This window comes from Rhipicephalus sanguineus, chromosome 1 (assembly GCF_013339695.2).
Source record: "Rhipicephalus sanguineus isolate Rsan-2018 chromosome 1, BIME_Rsan_1.4, whole genome shotgun sequence".
Classification (NCBI taxonomy): Eukaryota; Metazoa; Arthropoda; class Arachnida; order Ixodida; family Ixodidae; genus Rhipicephalus; species Rhipicephalus sanguineus.
The window spans coordinates 117,508,788-117,528,095 of record NC_051176.1 but is presented as its reverse complement, the minus strand read 5'-3'; the positions used below and the strand labels follow the sequence as shown (position 1 = coordinate 117,528,095).

The 19,308-nt window shown below is 43.8% G+C and overlaps 1 protein-coding gene across 3 annotated transcripts in view; it reads left to right on the top strand.

Annotated features, from left to right (window-relative positions):
- The window catches only part of LOC119396577 (AP2-associated protein kinase 1), a 105,869-nt gene that overhangs the window by 45,286 nt on the left and 41,275 nt on the right, over positions 1-19,308 (top strand). For all 3 annotated transcript variants that reach the window (XM_037663852.2, XM_037663866.1, XM_037663860.1), the window contains exons 7-10: positions 5,780-5,912; positions 7,177-7,280; positions 7,414-7,496; positions 9,842-10,023. In XM_037663852.2, the coding sequence (XP_037519780.1) occupies positions 5,780-5,912; positions 7,177-7,280; positions 7,414-7,496; positions 9,842-10,023 (502 nt within the window). The remainder of the gene's footprint in view (positions 1-5,779; positions 5,913-7,176; positions 7,281-7,413; positions 7,497-9,841; positions 10,024-19,308) is intronic.

Genomic DNA, 19,308 nt, shown 5'->3' with positions numbered 1-19,308 from the left:
CAAAGACTTGCTCGGATGGGCACATTCAAAGCCTTCAAGTTGCGGTTGGTCTCGTAATCCTCAGTTCGAAAGTGCAGCGAGCACACACGCAGAGGTTTTGACTGTTTAGCACGCTGGCGCAATGGCATGACACTAAGCCACTTCGAGCGTAAGGGTTCATTCCGCGGCACCCAGTGAAAAGACACACCGGTTTCCTTGCTGCAGCACTGGCGTTGTGCACCATTTGGGCATGCGGCATTTTGTCGAACTTTCTGTCAGGGCGACTTTCACGAGCGCGCAAAACACGCACGGCAGTACGCGATCCCGAAACTACCACTGAGACGGGCGAGGCACAGTTCGGCGAAAACGGAACCTTTGAACCACGCGCGCCGTTCCCCATGGCAACGCCATGGATGTTTTGTTTTCCATGAATCAAGCGGAAACGAACAAACAGCATTTTATTACGTCTTTTGATGCTCGGAATGTTCTTTTTTTACTGCTGCTAGTTTGATTACTAGTGATTTATTGTAGGCCGACTTCCATACGTCATCGGGATCACTTGGAAAATGTCCCACTCGTGGCGCTCATCATGTGATACATTTAGCTTAATTTCTCGGTAAGTAGGGCACTGCTGTTGATAATATTGCCGGTTTAGAAGTTGTCATAGATTGGGCTTTCACTCTGACATAAATTGTATTTGCCTTTAGTGCCCCTTTAAGTACAAGTCGGGTTTTTGGCTGCGAGTCGCTTTGGATAGAGGTAGAATGCGATATTGTCCTTGTAATGTATTAACATGTTGCTTCATATTACAAGGAACTTTGAGCAGCCTTGATTTTAAGCAGAACTACCGTTAGTATTGATAAAAACCATCTACACAAGTATGACGATTAACCCCTTGAGGCTTTTCGCCGTACATGTACGGCAGAAGCTTCCTGGTACTAAAGGGTTTTCGTCGTACATGTACGGCATAGCGTTTATTTTTCAAACACGCGCCTTTTTCGATCATTTCTCTTGCTTGGCCTGTGCTGCCACACTTCTGAAATACGTGGAATTTTTTTCATACACCGATGTCTCTCCATTGTATTCTTTTTTTTCTTCCCAAAACGGCGCACCGGCTATCGCTTGCCCATCCGAGCGCGTTTAAAGCTGGTTTAAAGTGCACGCCTTTTTCGATCATTTCTTTTGCTTGCATGTGCTGCCACGCTTCGGGAATGCGTGGAATTTTTTTCATGCGCCGATGTCTCTCCGTTCTTGCTTTTTTATTGCGATAGCAATTATATGGACAGTCTCGGCTGATTTTTGCCGACGCCGCAGTCATGCACCGTATATGTATATGTCTATATATATTGTGGGAGAGCACGCGCACCCATTTCCTTTCCTTAAAGGGGCCCTGCAACACCTTTTTTAGTTATATTGGAATAGTCTCATTATTGACGTATGACTCTTCACGAGTCATATGCCGCAAAAATTTTTCGAATCCGTCAAGTCTAAGTGGTGTTACCAAATTATAGAGATCACGTTCCGCAGCTTTCTCCCTCAACTCAACGCAGCGAGCGCGCGGAAAGCTGCGCGCGGCGTGAAGGGAGGGAGGGCAGAGGTGCGAGGAGGCGACGTCAGCGCCGGCGGCATTTTTTTTCGTTTTTTTCTCTCTGGCGTCTCGGCGCAACCACGTGGTCTGTGGCACCACTTCCGGTCTGCTCGTGCGGTCGTCGTCATATCGTCGTCGAGCGGCGGCAACAAAGAACTAAAGACTAGAAGAAAGGATCGTGGGGCATCGGGCCGACGCGGACCCATCCCCCGGCTGTCTGCAGCTACCGTGAAAATGCGAGTCTGCTTGGTTGCTGGGTCGCGGTTTCTTGGGAACCTGAGACTACGGGGAGGGGACGCCGAGGCACGGCTCGATGACATACTGAACAGACAGCGAATGGGACTCTCGCCATACAGCGAACACAGGTATCCTAAGCTAGCCGGCACCAGCATTGTTATCGGAGAAATGCTGCACCGCTGCCTCGGTCGGTCGTGAGAACGTGCCGACGATGCAGTTTCCAGCTGACGAGGCAACACTCGAACGGCTGCCACTCTCAACGGCAACCGGCGATGGTCAAAAGCACAGAAAAATTCACGATTTCGGCACTGCACATGGTGAAGAAAACGTAACCACGCAACTACGAGCAGACGAGCTGTCGGTGAGACCGGAAGTGCTAATATTAATGTTTGTTCGGTGTTTTAACGGCATAACACAATATAAACATACATATTATCAACTTATTGAACTCAAAATTAACAACTAAGGTAATAATGAGGGTGTTATCGTGATTATAACATCAGCCAATGGTGGAACTGCCGACAATCGCGTCATATATTGCAGACTAATACATCATTTGTCGAGAGAAGAGAAAGCGATTTTCAGCTGACTTTGAGAATTTATTGTAAATTCCAGGCCGCTCGCTTCGCTGTAATATTTGGCTCACGTGTTCTCGGGAGCCTAGACTACCGATTGGCAGCGCTTTTTGACCCTGCTCAAAAAGTGTTGCAGGGCCCCTTTAAGGCTGGCGCAATCGCGAACTGACGGCGGGAGCCAAGGGACCAGTAGGAGAGGAGCACAGTCGCCCTTTCCGGACAACCCCTTCTTTCCCGCCACTCCTCGCGGCAATCCTCGCATCCTGGCTCGCGGGAAAGGGGACTCGCCCTGCGAGGGAAACAATCCTCGCGGTGGAGAGGGACACGGGAGGTGAATAAAACAACCGAGCAGACGGGCAGACGGTCTCTCGTGCCCTACTGACCTGCGAGGTAACACCTCACCGCCCCAAGTCCCGCGAGCCGATCATCGACCGAAGGTGTAAGCGTTACCCTTTGTTTTCTACGAGAGCGGACTATCCCTCTACGCGACATTTACGCGTTATTGCTAGCGTAGCAATAAAGTGTTTGTTTTTCTAGCCTGTTGCCTTATTCGCCCGAACCCGTCGTAGCTGCGATGACTCGCTCTACGGGAAGGGGACGTTGACCCATGCACGGTACGACTATTTGCGGCTGGGACCGGAGCTAGGCTTCTGCACCAGCCGTACGTAGAGCGGACCCCCTCAATATATATATATCAAAGCCACAAAGAAAAATAATTCAGAAACACTTTCCAACGCGCGGAATCGAACGGGCGACCTCCCGCTTTCCAGTGCACGGCGTTAGACGGGCAGACGGTCTCTCGTGCCCTACTGACCTGCGAGGTAACACCTCACCGCCCCAAGTCCCGCGAGCCGATCATCGACCGAAGGTGTAAGCGTTACCCTTTGTTTTCTACGAGAGCGGACTATCCCTCTACGCGACATTTACGCGTTATTGCTAGCGTAGCAATAAAGTGTTGTTTGTTTTTCTAGCCTGTTGCCTTATTCGCCCGAACCCGTCGTAGCTGCGATGACTCGCTCTACGGGAAGGGGACGTTGACCCATGCACGGTACGACTATTTGTGGCTGGGACCGGAGCTAGGCTTCTGCACCAGCCGTACGTAGAGCGGACCCCCTCAATATATATATATCAAAGCCACAAAGAAAAATAATTCAGAAACACTTTCCGACGCGCGGAATCGAACGGGCGACCTCCCGCTTTCCAGTGCACGGCGTTAGACGGTTACGCCACCAACAGCACCGTCTTTCAGCCTGCTAACGGTGAGCTATTTATATACGCCACTTATATCAGCATGCTTTCTTAGTTACCACATAGATGGCACGATGTGCACGCAGGGCGCGCTTTAAAGATCGTCGCCCCGTTCCTGTGAACGCCAGTTGCTCTTCGACCTACAGGGCGTGGTCGCCTTCATGCGCTTATCTCGAGGAAAGAAGGGGGCGGCTGGCGGGGGAGCGGGGGGTTGTATGTCTTGTGCTTTCCCCGCGATGTCCGCGCTGAAGTCACAGAGCGTACAAAGGTCGCTTGCTGAAGTCACAGAGCGTACAAAGGTCGCTTCGCTCGCTGCAGCGGCCGCCTTTGCGAAAGGAGCGCGCTGTTCAAACAGAAATAAGTAATAACTGGGACAGTTAGTTCGCGCTCGTCCTGTGTGTACCTGTTCGTTTGTTTCGTGCATCCTGCTTTATGTTTGAGCAGTGTGCTTCCAGTGTCGAGCTGTGACGCATGATAGTTCGCACTCGTCCTGTGTGCGTTCTTTTCATGCATCCTTTGGGCTCGAGCAAGGCACTGGCAATTTCAAGCTGCTTTTCGTTCTTCGCGTTACATTCCAATTTATTGCTATCGCATTTATTGCTTCGCCGTTGCGGCGAAACTGTTACTTTTTTTTATGCTTCGCAAAACGGTGCACCAGCTATTGCTTGCGCAACCGAGTGTACCCGCGGAGTGGTTGGTTTCACACGCGCGCCTTCGATCATTTCTCTTGCTTGGAATGTGCTGCCCGGCTTCGGGAATACGTGGAATTTTTTTAGTGCGCCGATGCACGTCCGTGCACTGATGTCTGTCCATCTTTTTTTTTGCTTTCCAAAGTGGCGCGGCTGCTTTCAATTGCGCATCAGAATGCGCGCACGCGGTCCGGCAGGTTTCGGTTTCGTCCTTCGGGTGGTTTTCGCTTCTTGCGCCCGCAAAGCTGATGGCTGTGTGGTTTCTAATCTCTCAAAAAATGAACACTTATTACTCTCTCGTTCATTCCCCAGGGCGCGATTACATCTGTTTCCGTGCGGCGCTAAATTACACAAACGACGCCGCCGTGATTGCGTTTCCTGTTTTGGGGTCTCGGAAAAACTGACTACCTGTTGTTGGCGATAAAACAAAGGATTACTGTAGCTTTTTCACTCATTTTGCTTTCCGGACGGGCGCACAACCATAAAGTTTTCTTCTGTGCGGTCACTGACGCAGTTCGCTTACGCTATGGAAGCGTGCACCGGTTGCTGTGCTGCCGGTGAGTCGAGCAGCAATTCTTTTGATGCGAACTATTCCCCAAGTGCCGAATCAGAATCTGATTCATTGAATTTCAGTTTGTCAGGCGAGGATTTTTTTACGAGTTCAGACTCCGATGACGATCAAGGAGCAACATCTGAAAAGCGTGCGCGCCGAGCCATGCTTCAAATACTATCACAGGCTGAAAAGTTTTTAGTATTAGAGCACGAACATTTTCAACCGGAAAAGTACTCTGGTGTGCTTATTGTTGTATGTCTGTGAGCTCTGTTTAATACAATGCATAATTTTTATTTATAAAAAATTATAAGGTTTTTTTTTTAGGATTTTGCTTGATTTTACTAGGAATAAACCATGTGTATGTAACAACAGAAATGATTTTTTTGCCACTTTATGGTCAGGAAAAAAAAATTTTAGACTATTTTTATAAATAGAATCGTCTGAAGAATTTATTTCAGCAATAAAAAAATTACACATTTTCGGACTGGATATTGCGAAAAATTCGACCCTCAAAGGGTTAAATTTTATTCTAGTGAATTGAACTCATCATTTGGCTGGTGCTACACCCTGTGGTACCTGGAAGGCTGCTTTTATTGTTGTGTATTGCATTTAATGTCTCTTATGGGCATGCACAGGGAATTTGGGCCAGTATGTTTATGTACGAAAAAAGAGGAGCGCCTGAGTGTACAGCTCATAGGGGCAGTCCTTGACCTCTCTCACCTCATTTGCCTCTCACTACTACTTCTGCCTCTGCGAGTAGATGAGTAACTCTTTATTATTTAGTGATCATTCTCTCCATGCTTGTAGTGAGGTATTGATTATAGTGTCTAGCAAATGTGGGCAGCCACATACAGAGGCTTATTATTGTCACAGAGGCTGATTATTGTCACTCTTTTCCCACTCCTTATAGGCCTTAGGCTGTTTGCTGTACAAGTTGTGCTTCTTCAGTTTGCCCTTTGGTGAGAGCGCCCTGGCAATTCAAAGTGGGAACTTCACCATACCTGACAACTCGCGCTATTCCAAGCAGATGCATTCCCTCATCCGTGAGTGCTAGTCTGGCTTGTTAATGGTGTCATATTTTTATGTCTTGATTCTCAAGAAAACTTCACAGGAGTGGCTAAAAGAAAGCTATGGCCACTCGCAGAAATGTTGCTCTTTCTGGAGTTGGGAGTATTGCAGACTTACTTTTTCATTTTGCTGTACCCCTCTTTCAGTGGAAGAAAAAAAGACTATTGGTTGCTCACACTCTAAAGATAGTCACACCCTTTGAGGCATCTTTCTGTTGCACAACAGTAATGTTCACGTATCTTGCGTGCCTTTCCTCACTTTAACACCACGTTCCCAATCTTTCCAGGCCCTGAATGCCATGCAAGCTATCAGCGTGGCATAGTATTCTTGATAGGATAGTAGCGAGTGCAGAGTTTTCAACAAAGCAACTGCAAGCAGGCCTCATGAAGATTATTTTTATGTGACAGAAAGACGCCCCAAAGGCTTTTTAGAGTGCAGGCTTTGTCGCCATTAGCTTGACTGTGAAATGTGAAGGAGTGGAATGTTGGTAGTGGCTGCAGTGCAGGCCTGACTGGTTGTGTGAGGAACTGAGAAGGGAAAGTCTAAGCTCCCTTTCTAAGTTTGCTACATATCCAGGTGTATGCATCAATAACCCGCGATAGTAGAATTATAGATTCAGTAGATTCTCTATAAGTCAAACTTTGATAATTCAAACTTTCGGTTAACTCAAATAAAATTTTGGTTGGCCTGCTGTGTTTTCAGTGTATATTAAAGCCACTTAATTCGAACTGCTTCGTTTTGTAAATTCGGTTAGTTCATACTTTTTGCTTGTCTGTGCCTGAAAATATATTCTACCTTTGTCACTTCTAGCTGAACATTTGCCTTTATGTCACTGACAGTCGCGAATAAAGCTGATTGCCTGCCTACAAAGTGGCCAAACTAGCCAAATCACACACACCAACCATAGCATGTTGACTGAGGAAGACTGAAAAAAAAAATAATAAACTCAAAGGCGGTCTCTTCTTGGTCGATTGTGTGCGGAATGCTTCTTAGGTCACTTTCGCTTCAGTACACTGGTGTCATCTGGAGAAGTGCACTAAGATTTGCACAGTGTTTTATGGACATGAAGTCATAAAAAGTAGTGCTTCTTTGTATTGAGAGCTTATTTATATTGAAATAGATTATATCGAGGTTTAGCTGTATATTTAACATTCTTCCATTTATTTTATATATATATATATATATATAATATTTGTCCTTTGATTGTATATCCCTGAGCTGTTCACTTTTCTTTTATAGGTTACATGTTGGAAGTCCAGCCTGAGAAGAGGCCAGATATCTTCCAGGTGTCCTATGTGGCATTTTCATTGGCAGGCAAAGACTGCCCTGTTCAGAATCTTCATGTATGTTGCATTCTTCTTCATTGACTTGAGCTCTTAATTCGTCTCTGTCACTAGAATGTTTGTATCTAATAGCTTTATGCTGCCATTGTGGCAGGATAATAATTTAAATATATATTTCTTTTTATACATCTAGAATTCACCAATTCCAAATATTGAACAGCTTCCAGTACCTCAGTGTGACAGTGAGGGCAAAATGTCATCATCAAAGCCTCCAAGGTAGGGCTTGTCTTTGTTTATATTGCCTTCTCAAACAGTGTCATGTGTATGGTTTCAGGAGCTTCTTTGTAGCATTATTCTGTTCAGGTTAACACTGCACAATGCTGTGTTTTGTACAGTCCTCATTAATTAAATTGGGGCAATGGGTGCGGGAGTTCTCCATGCACATTTTACTTGACATTTTGGTTAGCTGGGAAACTTTGGGACTTCATGGTGGGTAACATGTTTTCATGATTTCCGTGACCTTCACCATGTGCACCTACATCAGTGTGGTGTAAAATGTTGCTGGCAGCTGACCATTAATGTGAACTAACAGACAAGAAAGCCAAGTCTGTTAGTTCAAATTAATGTTGTGTCTAGCAAAGAAAAACTAGCCCTTAAAATTCCCCTTCCTTCGTTCATCCTAGTTATTGTAATTCATACATTGATAGCTGTGCTGCCAACTGCTGTTGAGCCTTTGTTAGCTAACTAAGGCTACCTTCTGTAGCTATAACATTTGTCTTGTGTGCTTGGGGATTTGTCCATATTTTCTTTAGTTCGACATGCCATGGTTAAGGTTGCTGAAAAGGACTGCATTCTTGCCTTTTTCACTGCAGTTGGGTTTGGTTTTTAGTGACTGCATTCCCAGACAGACTTGTTGGTAGACAAATTGTAAACTTAATTAGGTGAGGCTGTCTATCTGTTTCATAAATAATTTTTTTTTATTTTTCAGCACACTGCCGTATTCTAACAAGTGCTAAATAATCAGTTCTAGATGGTAGCTCATTTTTTTGGGAACACCTCCATGTGAAAATGACGGCTGAAAATGGGACAAAAACTAAAATTTTGGCATGTTTCTCACATTTCTTTCAGAAAAAAAGGTGCACTTTCTTCTATGGAGCACACATCTAGAACAGGGCAGTGTATTCAGAACTGCAACAAAATTTGCAGTATCTTTCTTGTAAAAAAATTGTAATTCTGGCAAAATTTTGTGAATGTTGACATTGCACAAAAAGTATTTCCACCCTGCATTTGCCAGTAAACTATACTGAATCTTCAAGTGCTCAACAGGCAAACTTTTGTATTGCTCTGCTGAAAAACAAACTTTGTTATATAACATTGTTTTTTGTGGAGCCATGTTTCAGAACATTAGCGAAAATTGGAAGTGCATCATATGACGAGAAATTTTTTTCAAGAAAAATATTTTGAGAAAATGTTCTGTACAATGCAGTAAATAACCGTAACATTTTCCAAGAAAATCTGAGATGGTTTCAAAATTGCCTGAGAGGCTTGACATGGAATGACTCCTCTGTAGCACCAGCCTACTGAAACTGCCCATGTTAGTTCCCTTTAGGCCTGGAATTTCTGCTTAGGCCTTGTAGTATATAACTCTATCATGGGCACATTTCTTTGGGAGCAGTGCAACATTTTCATTTCGTAGTATGGTCTCTGCAGGTAGTTATTTATCCACAAAAGCTATGATGAATTATTGAAAATATACTAGCTCTTTGTCTAGTTCTGCAGTTGTTATGTGAGCTACAAGTGTGCGGCACACTTAATACCATTTCTCAAGTAAGTTTGTTAGTGTAGACTGTAGGATTATCCTGAAACCTTTGGCTACACGAGTCCATTAGCCAGAGCACATATTTAAAGGGACAGACAGCTGGCGAGAATGGGTGATTAGATCCTGGTGGAAAAATGAAAAGACCGTGAATTATAAGGGCAGATTCAAGCGTCTTTTTTGCAATTTGAGTAGGATTATATTTTTAAATTGCATTTAAAAGTCACGAAAAAAAAAGCAGTATGTCACGCAGCATAGTGGAAGAGCCTTGATGTTGCACCATGGAGTCATTTTGTTTGCTGTACATAGTGTGATGCTTTTGTGCACGCCATAATTAGTGCTCAAAATTATCGTATGTCTATTATTATCCATTCCCGCTCTACACTGCGCTGCTTACAAGTAAAAGGAGTTCACGCTGAGAAGCGCCGACGCCTTCGCGGTAGTGGTGGAACATGCCGAGCCATGGCGCATGCACACAAAGTGCATTTGTAGCAAACCACAGCACACAAGTGCAGCAAACTGTCACGCTCACCTCCCACTGTTTGCAGCATGTTTTGCATGTACCACTTCATAGTTGCCAGAGTTTGTAGGATGAGAGATTAAATTTGCAAGGTAACTTTGGCACATTAGGTTACTAGCCCCACAAAATGTTTGATTTTTTAAATGTATTAAAACTTGCCTGTGTACTTGATATTTTGAGAAGCATAGGTTTATCATTGCGACTTTCTTTTGCTTAAAGTAGCATTAGCTCAACCTGTTGTGCAGGTGAAAGCATCCTTTGCATTGATGATCGGTTTCTGTGTAGATCATTGCAGGTACCAGTTGCAGAGGGCACGTCGGTAGCACCTCGGCAGCGGCCCAAAGGGTCGCAAGCACCACCAGGTGTTGGCGGGCTGCCCCTCATCCCCCAAAATGCTTTGCCATCCTCTCGACGCCCCACACCTACCACTCCACAGCCACAGGTGCCCCCTGTTACACCAAACCCTGGTGAGAATACACTTTCTCATTAATGTTCTTTTTGCTATCAAACACGGACGTGTGATACCCATATACATCCTTTGTTGTCACATTCAGGGAATTGAGGCATAGCTGCAAAATGCTCATTACCGTAAAATCCCGAGCAAGCACCCCTACCTGAGCAAGCGCCCCTCCCCTTCCGTCATTTTTTTTTTCAACCAGTTCTTCGCTACATAAGCCTGCAGCAGCAGTTCCTGGGAACCCAAGTTCCGAGTCTTTATATATGTGCACGATTTCTTAGTACTTTTACAGTGTGGTGCCTCAGGGTTGCATTCTGGGTTGTCAGAAATTGTTGGAATATTTGAAGAACGTCTTTTCCCTCTTGTCATAACATGTGAAATTTCACACGAGGATTCCCTCCGTTTCAGTAGAAACTGTAACTGCATGCGTATTCAGTAAAGCATTTCATTAGAGACACAGGTGTGCATTCTTAGGCTTCGTTGTCTGGTCATTTCATGCGCATGTGTATAACAAACACGGGCCTCTTGGGCAATTTGTCTTTATTCCATATAGGATTTGTATATTGAACATTTTTGGCCACTCACTCCAATTGCAAGGCAGAAGAAGGGTTGACTGTTAATTGAAGGCAACAGTGACGAAGTGCTCGGAGGGACAGGAGAGCCTTGAATCTTTCATGGCTGCTTGTGGTTGCACAAACCTTGTAAGAAGTGTAAATGTGTGCCATCTTCGAAACGCTTTGATGGAGATGTGGGGTACGCTTGTGACGTGTTCCTGCACTGTCAACCAGGCACTGAGCTTCAGATCAGTCGCCGTTTCATTTTCCCCTCGATGACTGACATTCAGCCTCTCAACTGCCTTGCGACACAGTCCTCTGATGCTTTTATAATTGAATCTGGTACTAATAATCTTGAACTCCTTTATTCTACTACCCACCGTGGTAGCTTAGCACGAATGGCTTCGATTCCTGGCCTCGTTGGCCGCATTTCGATGTGGGCAAAATGCAAGAACACCCACGTATACTTCTTTTTAGGTGTACGTTAAAGAACTCCAGCTGATTGAAGTGTATCTGAAGTCCCTCACTACGGCATAACTTGTAATAATATTGTGGTTTGGCATGTAAAGCCCCAGCAATTTAATTATATCCTTTATCATACTAGTATTGCTTTATAGGGTTGGATAGCTTTTATACAGTAATGTTTTGAGAGTTTTCGTGTGAGAGGTCCATGTTATAAATGGAAGATTGACTAGGGTTTCTCTTATGGCGGTTAACAAGGGAAATGCTTCCCACATCTTCGGCTGACTGCTGGTGGATTAGGTCAAAATTTCCTGTTCTCACTTTTTGCTTCTTCTGTGATCAGCTTTTCTTTTTTCTTTTTGTGAAGCCTGGGTGTACTTATCAGTTACTGAGGCTTCAACAGCTGCAAATGCTGGCGAAGGTACCACAGGATGAGGGAGCAGAAGCAATACTAGCATGTCACAACATTTTCAGGGAAGTGTGCTCAGAGACGATGTTAGCTGTGCTTTTTCCAGGTGATGGAAACCTCGGTAACCGGCAAGGCAAAAAAGATTGTGTTGCCGTCAGTGTGGCTGTCTGAGCTTGCGAGCTATCTTAAACCTGGTGTTATCACTATATTTGACTAAATGTGGCCTTTGTATGCTTAACAGAAGTGTGCTGACTGTACCTAATCTTATTAAATTCTGCTTCATGTGCACATTGATTATCTTGTGCCTTGAAGCCTTAGTTTGTTGTAGCGGAGTACTTTACAGTCTAGCATGTGCTTAGTAAAGGATGCCTGTTGTTCCCGAACTGTGGTGCACACTTTTGTGTATTGAAAGGCCTCTTATTTCTGTGTCTCTGTTTGACATCTGATACACATTAGGCTTCTGTCGAGGTGACGTGAACTACTGCAAGAATTCGGGATATGTCACTACCACAAATGATATTTTTCGCAATTACACATCTTGGAAACACATAATGTGCAGAAAACACTTCTGACAAGTTGCATCATGAACCACAGCTTGAAGTTGCAGTTTTGCGTGCTAATCATGCATATAAATGCATGTAAATTTTTAAAAAAATCTTGGGTGACACCATTTCACTTTAGCTGACTTAAAATCGGTACCAGTGTTAACCAGCATTCGTTTTGACTGGAAGCCTAGACAGGTCATCAGTGCTGTGAGTCCGTCCAAAAAATCACTGGAGTAACCCAATTAGACTAGGTGACATGGACAGACACGATGCCTTTTGTTTTAATTTCTGGCTTCTTCGCTGTGAAGATGTACGGTGTGTTCTTTGTCCATCTATGCAGGACAAATTTATTGAAGACTCCTGCATATTATAGCATCTTGTGTATTTTCAAGTGAAAGAAAACTGGTTATACCTGCTGCGCTACTGGGAACATCTGATTCGACTTTGCAGTATAGTCAACCCATCAGTGGTGCCTTAGCTCAGTGTTTTTGTCAGAAACAAGACATGACATCTGGTGCACAAATCTCTTCAGTGCACACGTGATCACTTGCTAAGCCCATTCAAGCAAATTCTTGCCAATTCATTTGCAGGCAGTGGTTACTATAGAAGAAGAGTTGGGGTAAAAAGAAAAAAAAAATGAAAAAGATAAGACAATGTCCGTTTCACTTGCGTAAAAAAAAGTTGAAGGAGGTGCTTCTGAGGTGTAAGCAAATGAGGCTCTATAAGCTGCATTAAATGTCACCCAATTATACCCATTTGCTGACTAGTTCAAAAACCACAATGTGCTAGGGCTGTAGTTTTTGCTGCCTATGCTGGTGTCACCGTTGTGAGAGAAGACGCTCATGTTAGCATAATTTTGCATGAAGGCTGTTATGCGCTGTTATCCTTAGCAATCATGTTTTGGTGCAGAACGAAACTGCTGCTCTAGAAAAAAGATATTGTGATGTCATGGTCTCTAAAATCATTTAATTATTAGTTACTGATAAATTGATTCAAATTAGGTTTTTGGTTGGGCCCTTCTGGATGCTCATTTATTGCATGATAAATGGTGCATGATAAAGAAAAGCATATATTATATAAAGACACGGGTCTTAGACCGGAGCCGCAGTATGGTGTTGTTGAGCTTACATACCGAATTATTGGACAGTCCTGAGCAGGCACCCCTTCCCTATCTGGTTGCATTTACCAAATCCGGAAGTACCTTATGGAAAATTATTCATTGAGAAAATACTTTTTTGCACGTGATTTTTCATGGTCAACTGATGAAGAATTGGAAGATTTTCATTGTGGCAGAACGCTCATTGTAGTGAGTTTCCATTGAATTAAGGGGAGACGCGGGTCTTTTTTTTATTTCTTTTATTAGCTGGGTGAACTGAACGAATATATTGTAGCAAAACAGCCATTTGGGCTAGTTGGTAACGGTTCATATCTTAAAGCAAATAGGCGCACTATGGGAACAAGGACAAAAGGGACGAACCGACGACACAAAGCGCGCTTTGTGTCGTCGGTTCCTCCCTTTTGTCCTTGTTCCCATAGTGCGCCTATTTGCTTTAAGATATGAACTGAACGAAATTTAACAAACTTATCCAATTTTTTCTGCAGATTCCAAATCTCTAATTAGATTTTTGGTAGCTGCATTAGTACAAAAGATGTGCAATCTCTAAAAGCATATTTCTTACGGGAATTTTTGGCAACTTTGCTTTGTCAAACACAGAAACAAAGTATGTGGCAAGGCTGCCAGAGAGCTGGTTTAGCCGGTGATACTAATCCGATTGTCTTCAACAAACTTTGAATGCAAAAGACGTAAATGTGAGTGAAATTTTTTTGCTGCATACTATTTCTGATAATCGAGAATTATAATTTGGTGAACAACATTATAAGAAAATAAATAGCATCACCGGCTAGACCAGCTTCCTGGCAATCTTGCCACATACTTTGTTTTTGTGTTTGACAAAGCAAAGTTGCCAAAAATCCCCGTAAGAAATATGCTTAAATATGTATTAGAAATTGCATATCTTTTGTTCTAATGCAGCTATTAAAAATCTACTTGGAGATTTTGAATTTGCAGAAAAAGCTCAATAAGTGTATTAAATTTTATGCCATTCACCCAACTCTTAAAAAACCATTTTTTAAGACCCACGTCTCCCCTTAACCCCTTCAGGGTTTTCGCCGCACATGTACGGCAGAAGCTTCCTGGTACCAAAGGGTTTTCGTTGTACATGTACAGCATAGCGTTTATTTTTAAAACGCGCTCCTTTTTCGATCATTTCTCTTGTTTGGCCTGTGCTTCCACACTTCGGGAATACGTGGAATTTTTTTCATGCGCCGATGTCTCTCCGTTGTATTTTTTTTTTCGCTTCCCAAAACGGCGCGCCGCCTATCGCTTGCCCATCCGAGCGCGTTCACGGTGCAGCTGGTTTAAAGTGCGCGCCTTTTTCGATGATTCCTCTTGCTTGGCATGTGCTGCCATGCTTCGGGAATACGTAGAATTTTTTTCATGCGCCGATGTCTCTTCGTTGTTGCTTTTTTTATGCTTCGCAAAATGGCGCGCCGCGCGCCTTCTCCCATTTCTCTTGCTTGGAATGTGCTGCCACGCTTCGGGAATACGTGTAATTTTTTTAATGCGCCAATGTCTCTGTCTTTTTTTTTTTTTCTTTCCAAAGAGGCGCGGCAACTTGTAGTCTCGCATCAGAACGCGCGCTCGCGGTCCGGCTCGTTTCGGTTTCGTCCTTCGGGTGGTTTTCGCTTCTTGCGCCCGCAAAGCTGATGGCTGTTTGGTTTCTAATCTCTCGAAGGGTGACCGCTTGTTACTCTCTCATTTATTGCGCCCCGGCGCGCGATTACATCTGTTTCCGTGCGGCGCTAAATTACACAAACGACGCCGCCGTGATTGCGTTTCCTGTTTTGGGGTCTCGGAAAAACTAACTACGTCTTGTTGGCGATAAGACGAAGTATTACTGTAGCTTTTTCACTCGTTTTGCTTTCCGGACGGGCACAGAACCATAGTTTTCTTCCGCGCACTCACTGACGCAGTTCGCTTACGCTATGGATTCACGCGCCGGTTGCGCTGCTGCCGGTCAATGGAGCAGCGATTCTTCCGATGCGGACTATTCCCCAATTGCCGAATCAGAACCTTATTCATTGGATTTCAGTTCGTCAGATGAGGATTTTTTGACGAGTTCAAACTCCGATGATGATGAAGGAGCGACATCTGAAACACGTGCGCGGGGAGCCATGCTTCAAAGACTATCACACGCTGAAAAGTTTTAGTGTTAGAGAACGAGCGTTTTTAACCGGAAACGTACTCTGGTGCGCTTATTTTTGTATGTTTGTGAGCTATGTTTAATGCCATGCATAATTTTTATTCATAAAGAACTGTGAAGCTTTTTTTTTTTAGGATTGTGCTTGATTTTACTACGAATAAACCATATGTATGTAACAACAAAACTGATTTTTTTGTCACTTTACGGTCACGAAAAAAAATTTTAGACAATTTTTTTCTTAAATAGAATCGTCTGAAGAATTTATTTCAGCAATAAAAAAATTACACATTTTTGGACTGGATTTTGCGAAAAAATTCGACCCTCAAAGGGTTAAGGTGTTTCTTTTTTCTCTCCCCCCCCCCTTAGTGCTCAAATTTCTCTTAGCATGATTAGTGCATGTAATTTTTACAAATAGATTGGATTCTTCCACACACAAGTTATATAAATTTTTTTGCACTAGTACTGATGCTTGAGCTAGTTCATGCTGAGCTCAAGGCTTTTTGGCTTAAAAAAAAAGAAAAGAAAAATACACATGAAATAGAACATCATGTGGGTGTCATTTCATGTGTTTTCATGTCCTTGTGTTCACACCATAGCATCTAGATCAGGTATAGCACATGTCGTAGTAATATCAGTCACTGCAGTAGTAGTCTATAGCGAGAAAAAAACTGAGGGGGTTGGGGTAGTTGTGTGAAATGTTGTCATAGTTATAAAAGCGTAGAAATACCAAGGAAATTATATTGTTATTGCAAAAAATTCTCAGTGTTTTTTGAAAGAAAGAAAAATGGATAACTATTTCTTTTTTTATCTTATTAGTACCCACAGAGCATGCTGCAGTATTCACTCTCAAAATAGTAACTTAGCTTGTAACCTAGTAATAGCCAAGTCAGCAGGTTAGCTTATGTTGGCCTTGTATGTTTACGTGCTAGAAAGCAGCTAAACGAAAGAAGTGACTGTGTTACTCAAATCTCTCCCATGTTATGATGTATCTGATTGTTTAAACGGAATTAAAGGTTGACACTAAAAGAGTGGTGTGCCGGCTGATATGAAAGGGTCGCAGCACTCTATGGCCATTGTGGACAATTTTCTTACTATAAATTCTTTGACAAAATGGCAAAATTATTAGCTGATTCGTGGGCTTGAATGCCGATATGACATGCTATTTTTCTCCTGGTTTAATCCAGTTTTTATAATAGTTAATAAAGATGGAAAACCTATTGACTGCAGTGTCAAATCCCATCACGTTTTATGGAATATGTTCTCTTCTGTAGTTAAATAAGATTAGGACTGTCATACAAACTTCAGCCCCCCTCCCCCAAATTTCCGCCTGGTCCTCCCTTGCCCCCCTAAGAGGAGATATATTTAAAACTAGAGCTGTGCGAATAGCAAAATTTTGGGTGCGAAGCGAATTCGAATATTGAAGTGTGAGTGCGAATCTAATCGAACATTTTTCGAATATTTCTAGAATATTTTTCGAATACTTCGAAGCGAAATTGCAGAAAAAAAGTTAGACAGGATTCCTAAGCATATTCCTATGAGATAGCAACATGAAAGTGTTTCTTTTCGCTATGTTGATGAAGCACTGGCGGGGTGGTGTTTCATAGTTGTCTTATCAAGAATGAGGCAACGCAGATGCCGAATTGTATTTATGTACATGATTTGGTGCAACCAAAGTGTTGCCGACAGCACTTTACACGTGATAGGCAAAGATACCATTTCCTCAGCCTCTCGTCCTCTTTCAACTTCTGTGGAAGCCCAACTTATGTGGCGGACAAGGGTGTGCTCCCTTAAAGTCTGGAGTTCCAAATCTGCCTCGTAGACTATGATATATAAGAAAATGTGAAATTTTGGATGCTAAACAGCTTCGGCTTCCGATTTTTCAGACTTCCTGCCCAAATTTCAGGTCCAAAACAGCATTAATTGAGCCCCCACATCTGCCACATCTTTCATCTCCATGTTGGAACCAGCGTTTTCTTGAGTTAATACATTTGTGACCGTAACGGAGCTTGAAAGGCAGCTTTGCCGCGATATGGGGGTGTGATGAGGTGAAGCATATTGAAAATCTAGGACCGCTTTTAATCGGACGTTGACTTCTCTTGCCAAAGTTCGACCGTAACGGAGCTTGAAAGGCAGCTTTGCTGCAATACCGAGATGTGATGAGGTGAGGCATATTGAAACTCTAGGGACCACGTCCAAGTCGGGCGCTCACTGTCTCTTGGCAAAGTTCAACCGTAACGGAGCTTGAAAGGCAGCTTTGCCGCAATACAAGAGTGTAATGAGGTGAAGCATATTGAAAATCTAGGGACCACTTTCAATCGGACGTCTCTTGGCAAAGTTCGACCGTAACGGAGCTTGAAAGGCAGCTTTTCCGCAATACGAGAGTGTAATAGGTGAAGCATATTGAAAATCTGAAGGGGTCACTTTCATTCGGACGTTGACCGTATTTGTTTTTGGGAAGTTTGAATAGTTCGAATAGTAAAATTCCAGTGCAAATCGAATCGAATAGCAAACACTATTCGAAAAATATTTAAAATATTGAATATTCGCACACCCTTATTTAAAACGCAATGCATAAGTTCTCCACCTCACTGCCCCCCTGAAGGAAGTCACTTGTCATGAGTCCCCCCCCCTTCTTAGTAAAAAAACCCTGACGAACTTGTGTGTACTCTATCTTGGGAGATTGTGATTTTGGAACATTAATTGGCAGCATGGTGTCACACAGTCAAAGCGGCTGTTTTTGAACCAATATGCAGGAGCAAACTTATGCAATTCAGATCCTTTCTTGGAAGTTCTGGAAGAGTTCCTTGTGAATTTGACATGATGTAGTGGCGCAAATTTTTTAGGTGCCACGAAGTAAGACAGTAAAATTTACCCCATTCCATACCTGCCAAGTCTCCCGGATTACCCGGGAGACTCCCGGATTTTGAACGTTTCTCCCGGTTGTACTGATCATGGGAAAATCTCCCGGAAATCCAGTTCTGCCCCGCGCGTCCAGTGCTTTGTCTGGCCACATGAGCAGAGTTGTCTGGCCACGTAGTAGAAAGGATTCTTCTTCTTTTTTTAACGATAGTAGAAAGGTTCAACTCAGTTTCATTGTGCATGAAGTAGCTGTGCACTTTGCGCCGCAGTGCTGCCAACGCAAACGTGTCATAGCACTGCAGCGCGTCTTGCCGGTGATGCGCTTCTCAGTTTGGCCCGAGGAATTCAACTTCTTGCGCTTCAGGGAGGCAAGTGGGGCCCGCAGAGCTTCAGCCTTGATACGCTTAACTGTTCTCTCGCTCACTCCGGTGAGCTCGGCGACAGTCCAGCACACTGATGCCAGACTATCGCCGGCATCGATGATGCATTTGGGTACACACAAATCTATCCCACAAGTTATCTCGCCTTCAAAATTGTGTCACTGCTGCTTTCAGTGGAGGGTAGCTAAGCGGGTAGCTTAAAAGGGTAGCTGTTACCAATGTCTGTCGAGATAGCGCAGTTCGCCAGCAGCTTGCGACCGTCCCCGTCTCAACGGCGCCCCTTATGGTCCCTTGCCCGACGAAAAAACTGGTAAGCAAGCGACGACAGGCCTCGCACGTGGAGCGATGTTATCGCATGTGCCTTTGGCGCATCGGTGACAACCGGGTCATTTCATCTCTGCTTCAACCGCGTTCGTCCCTAGCGCTAGCACGCTTTTACTCGCACGTGAAACAGACGATGCGTAAGCGATGTTATCGGTTTGGACTCTACAAATCAGCGGCGACTGCAAAATCCTGCTGACAGTGCCCATATAATTGCTATCGCAGTACCCCCCCCCCCCTCCTGTTGAGTAGGTCTCCCGGATTCCGTTTCTCCAAACTTGGCAGATATGCCATTCCTTTCAAGATGCTTCACCAACTAGCCCCTCAAGAAGTACTTCTAAGTAGTAATACGGTGTAATAGTCTAGTGTAGCTTTCTTGAAGATCTGTAAATAGTCCGGCAGTCTCGTAGCTAAATATCTTAAAACCTTGCTCAAAACGCTGGTGTGCTGAGCAACGTAAGTGCTGTTGCACATATGTATTTGCACGGTGCATGTGGAGGTG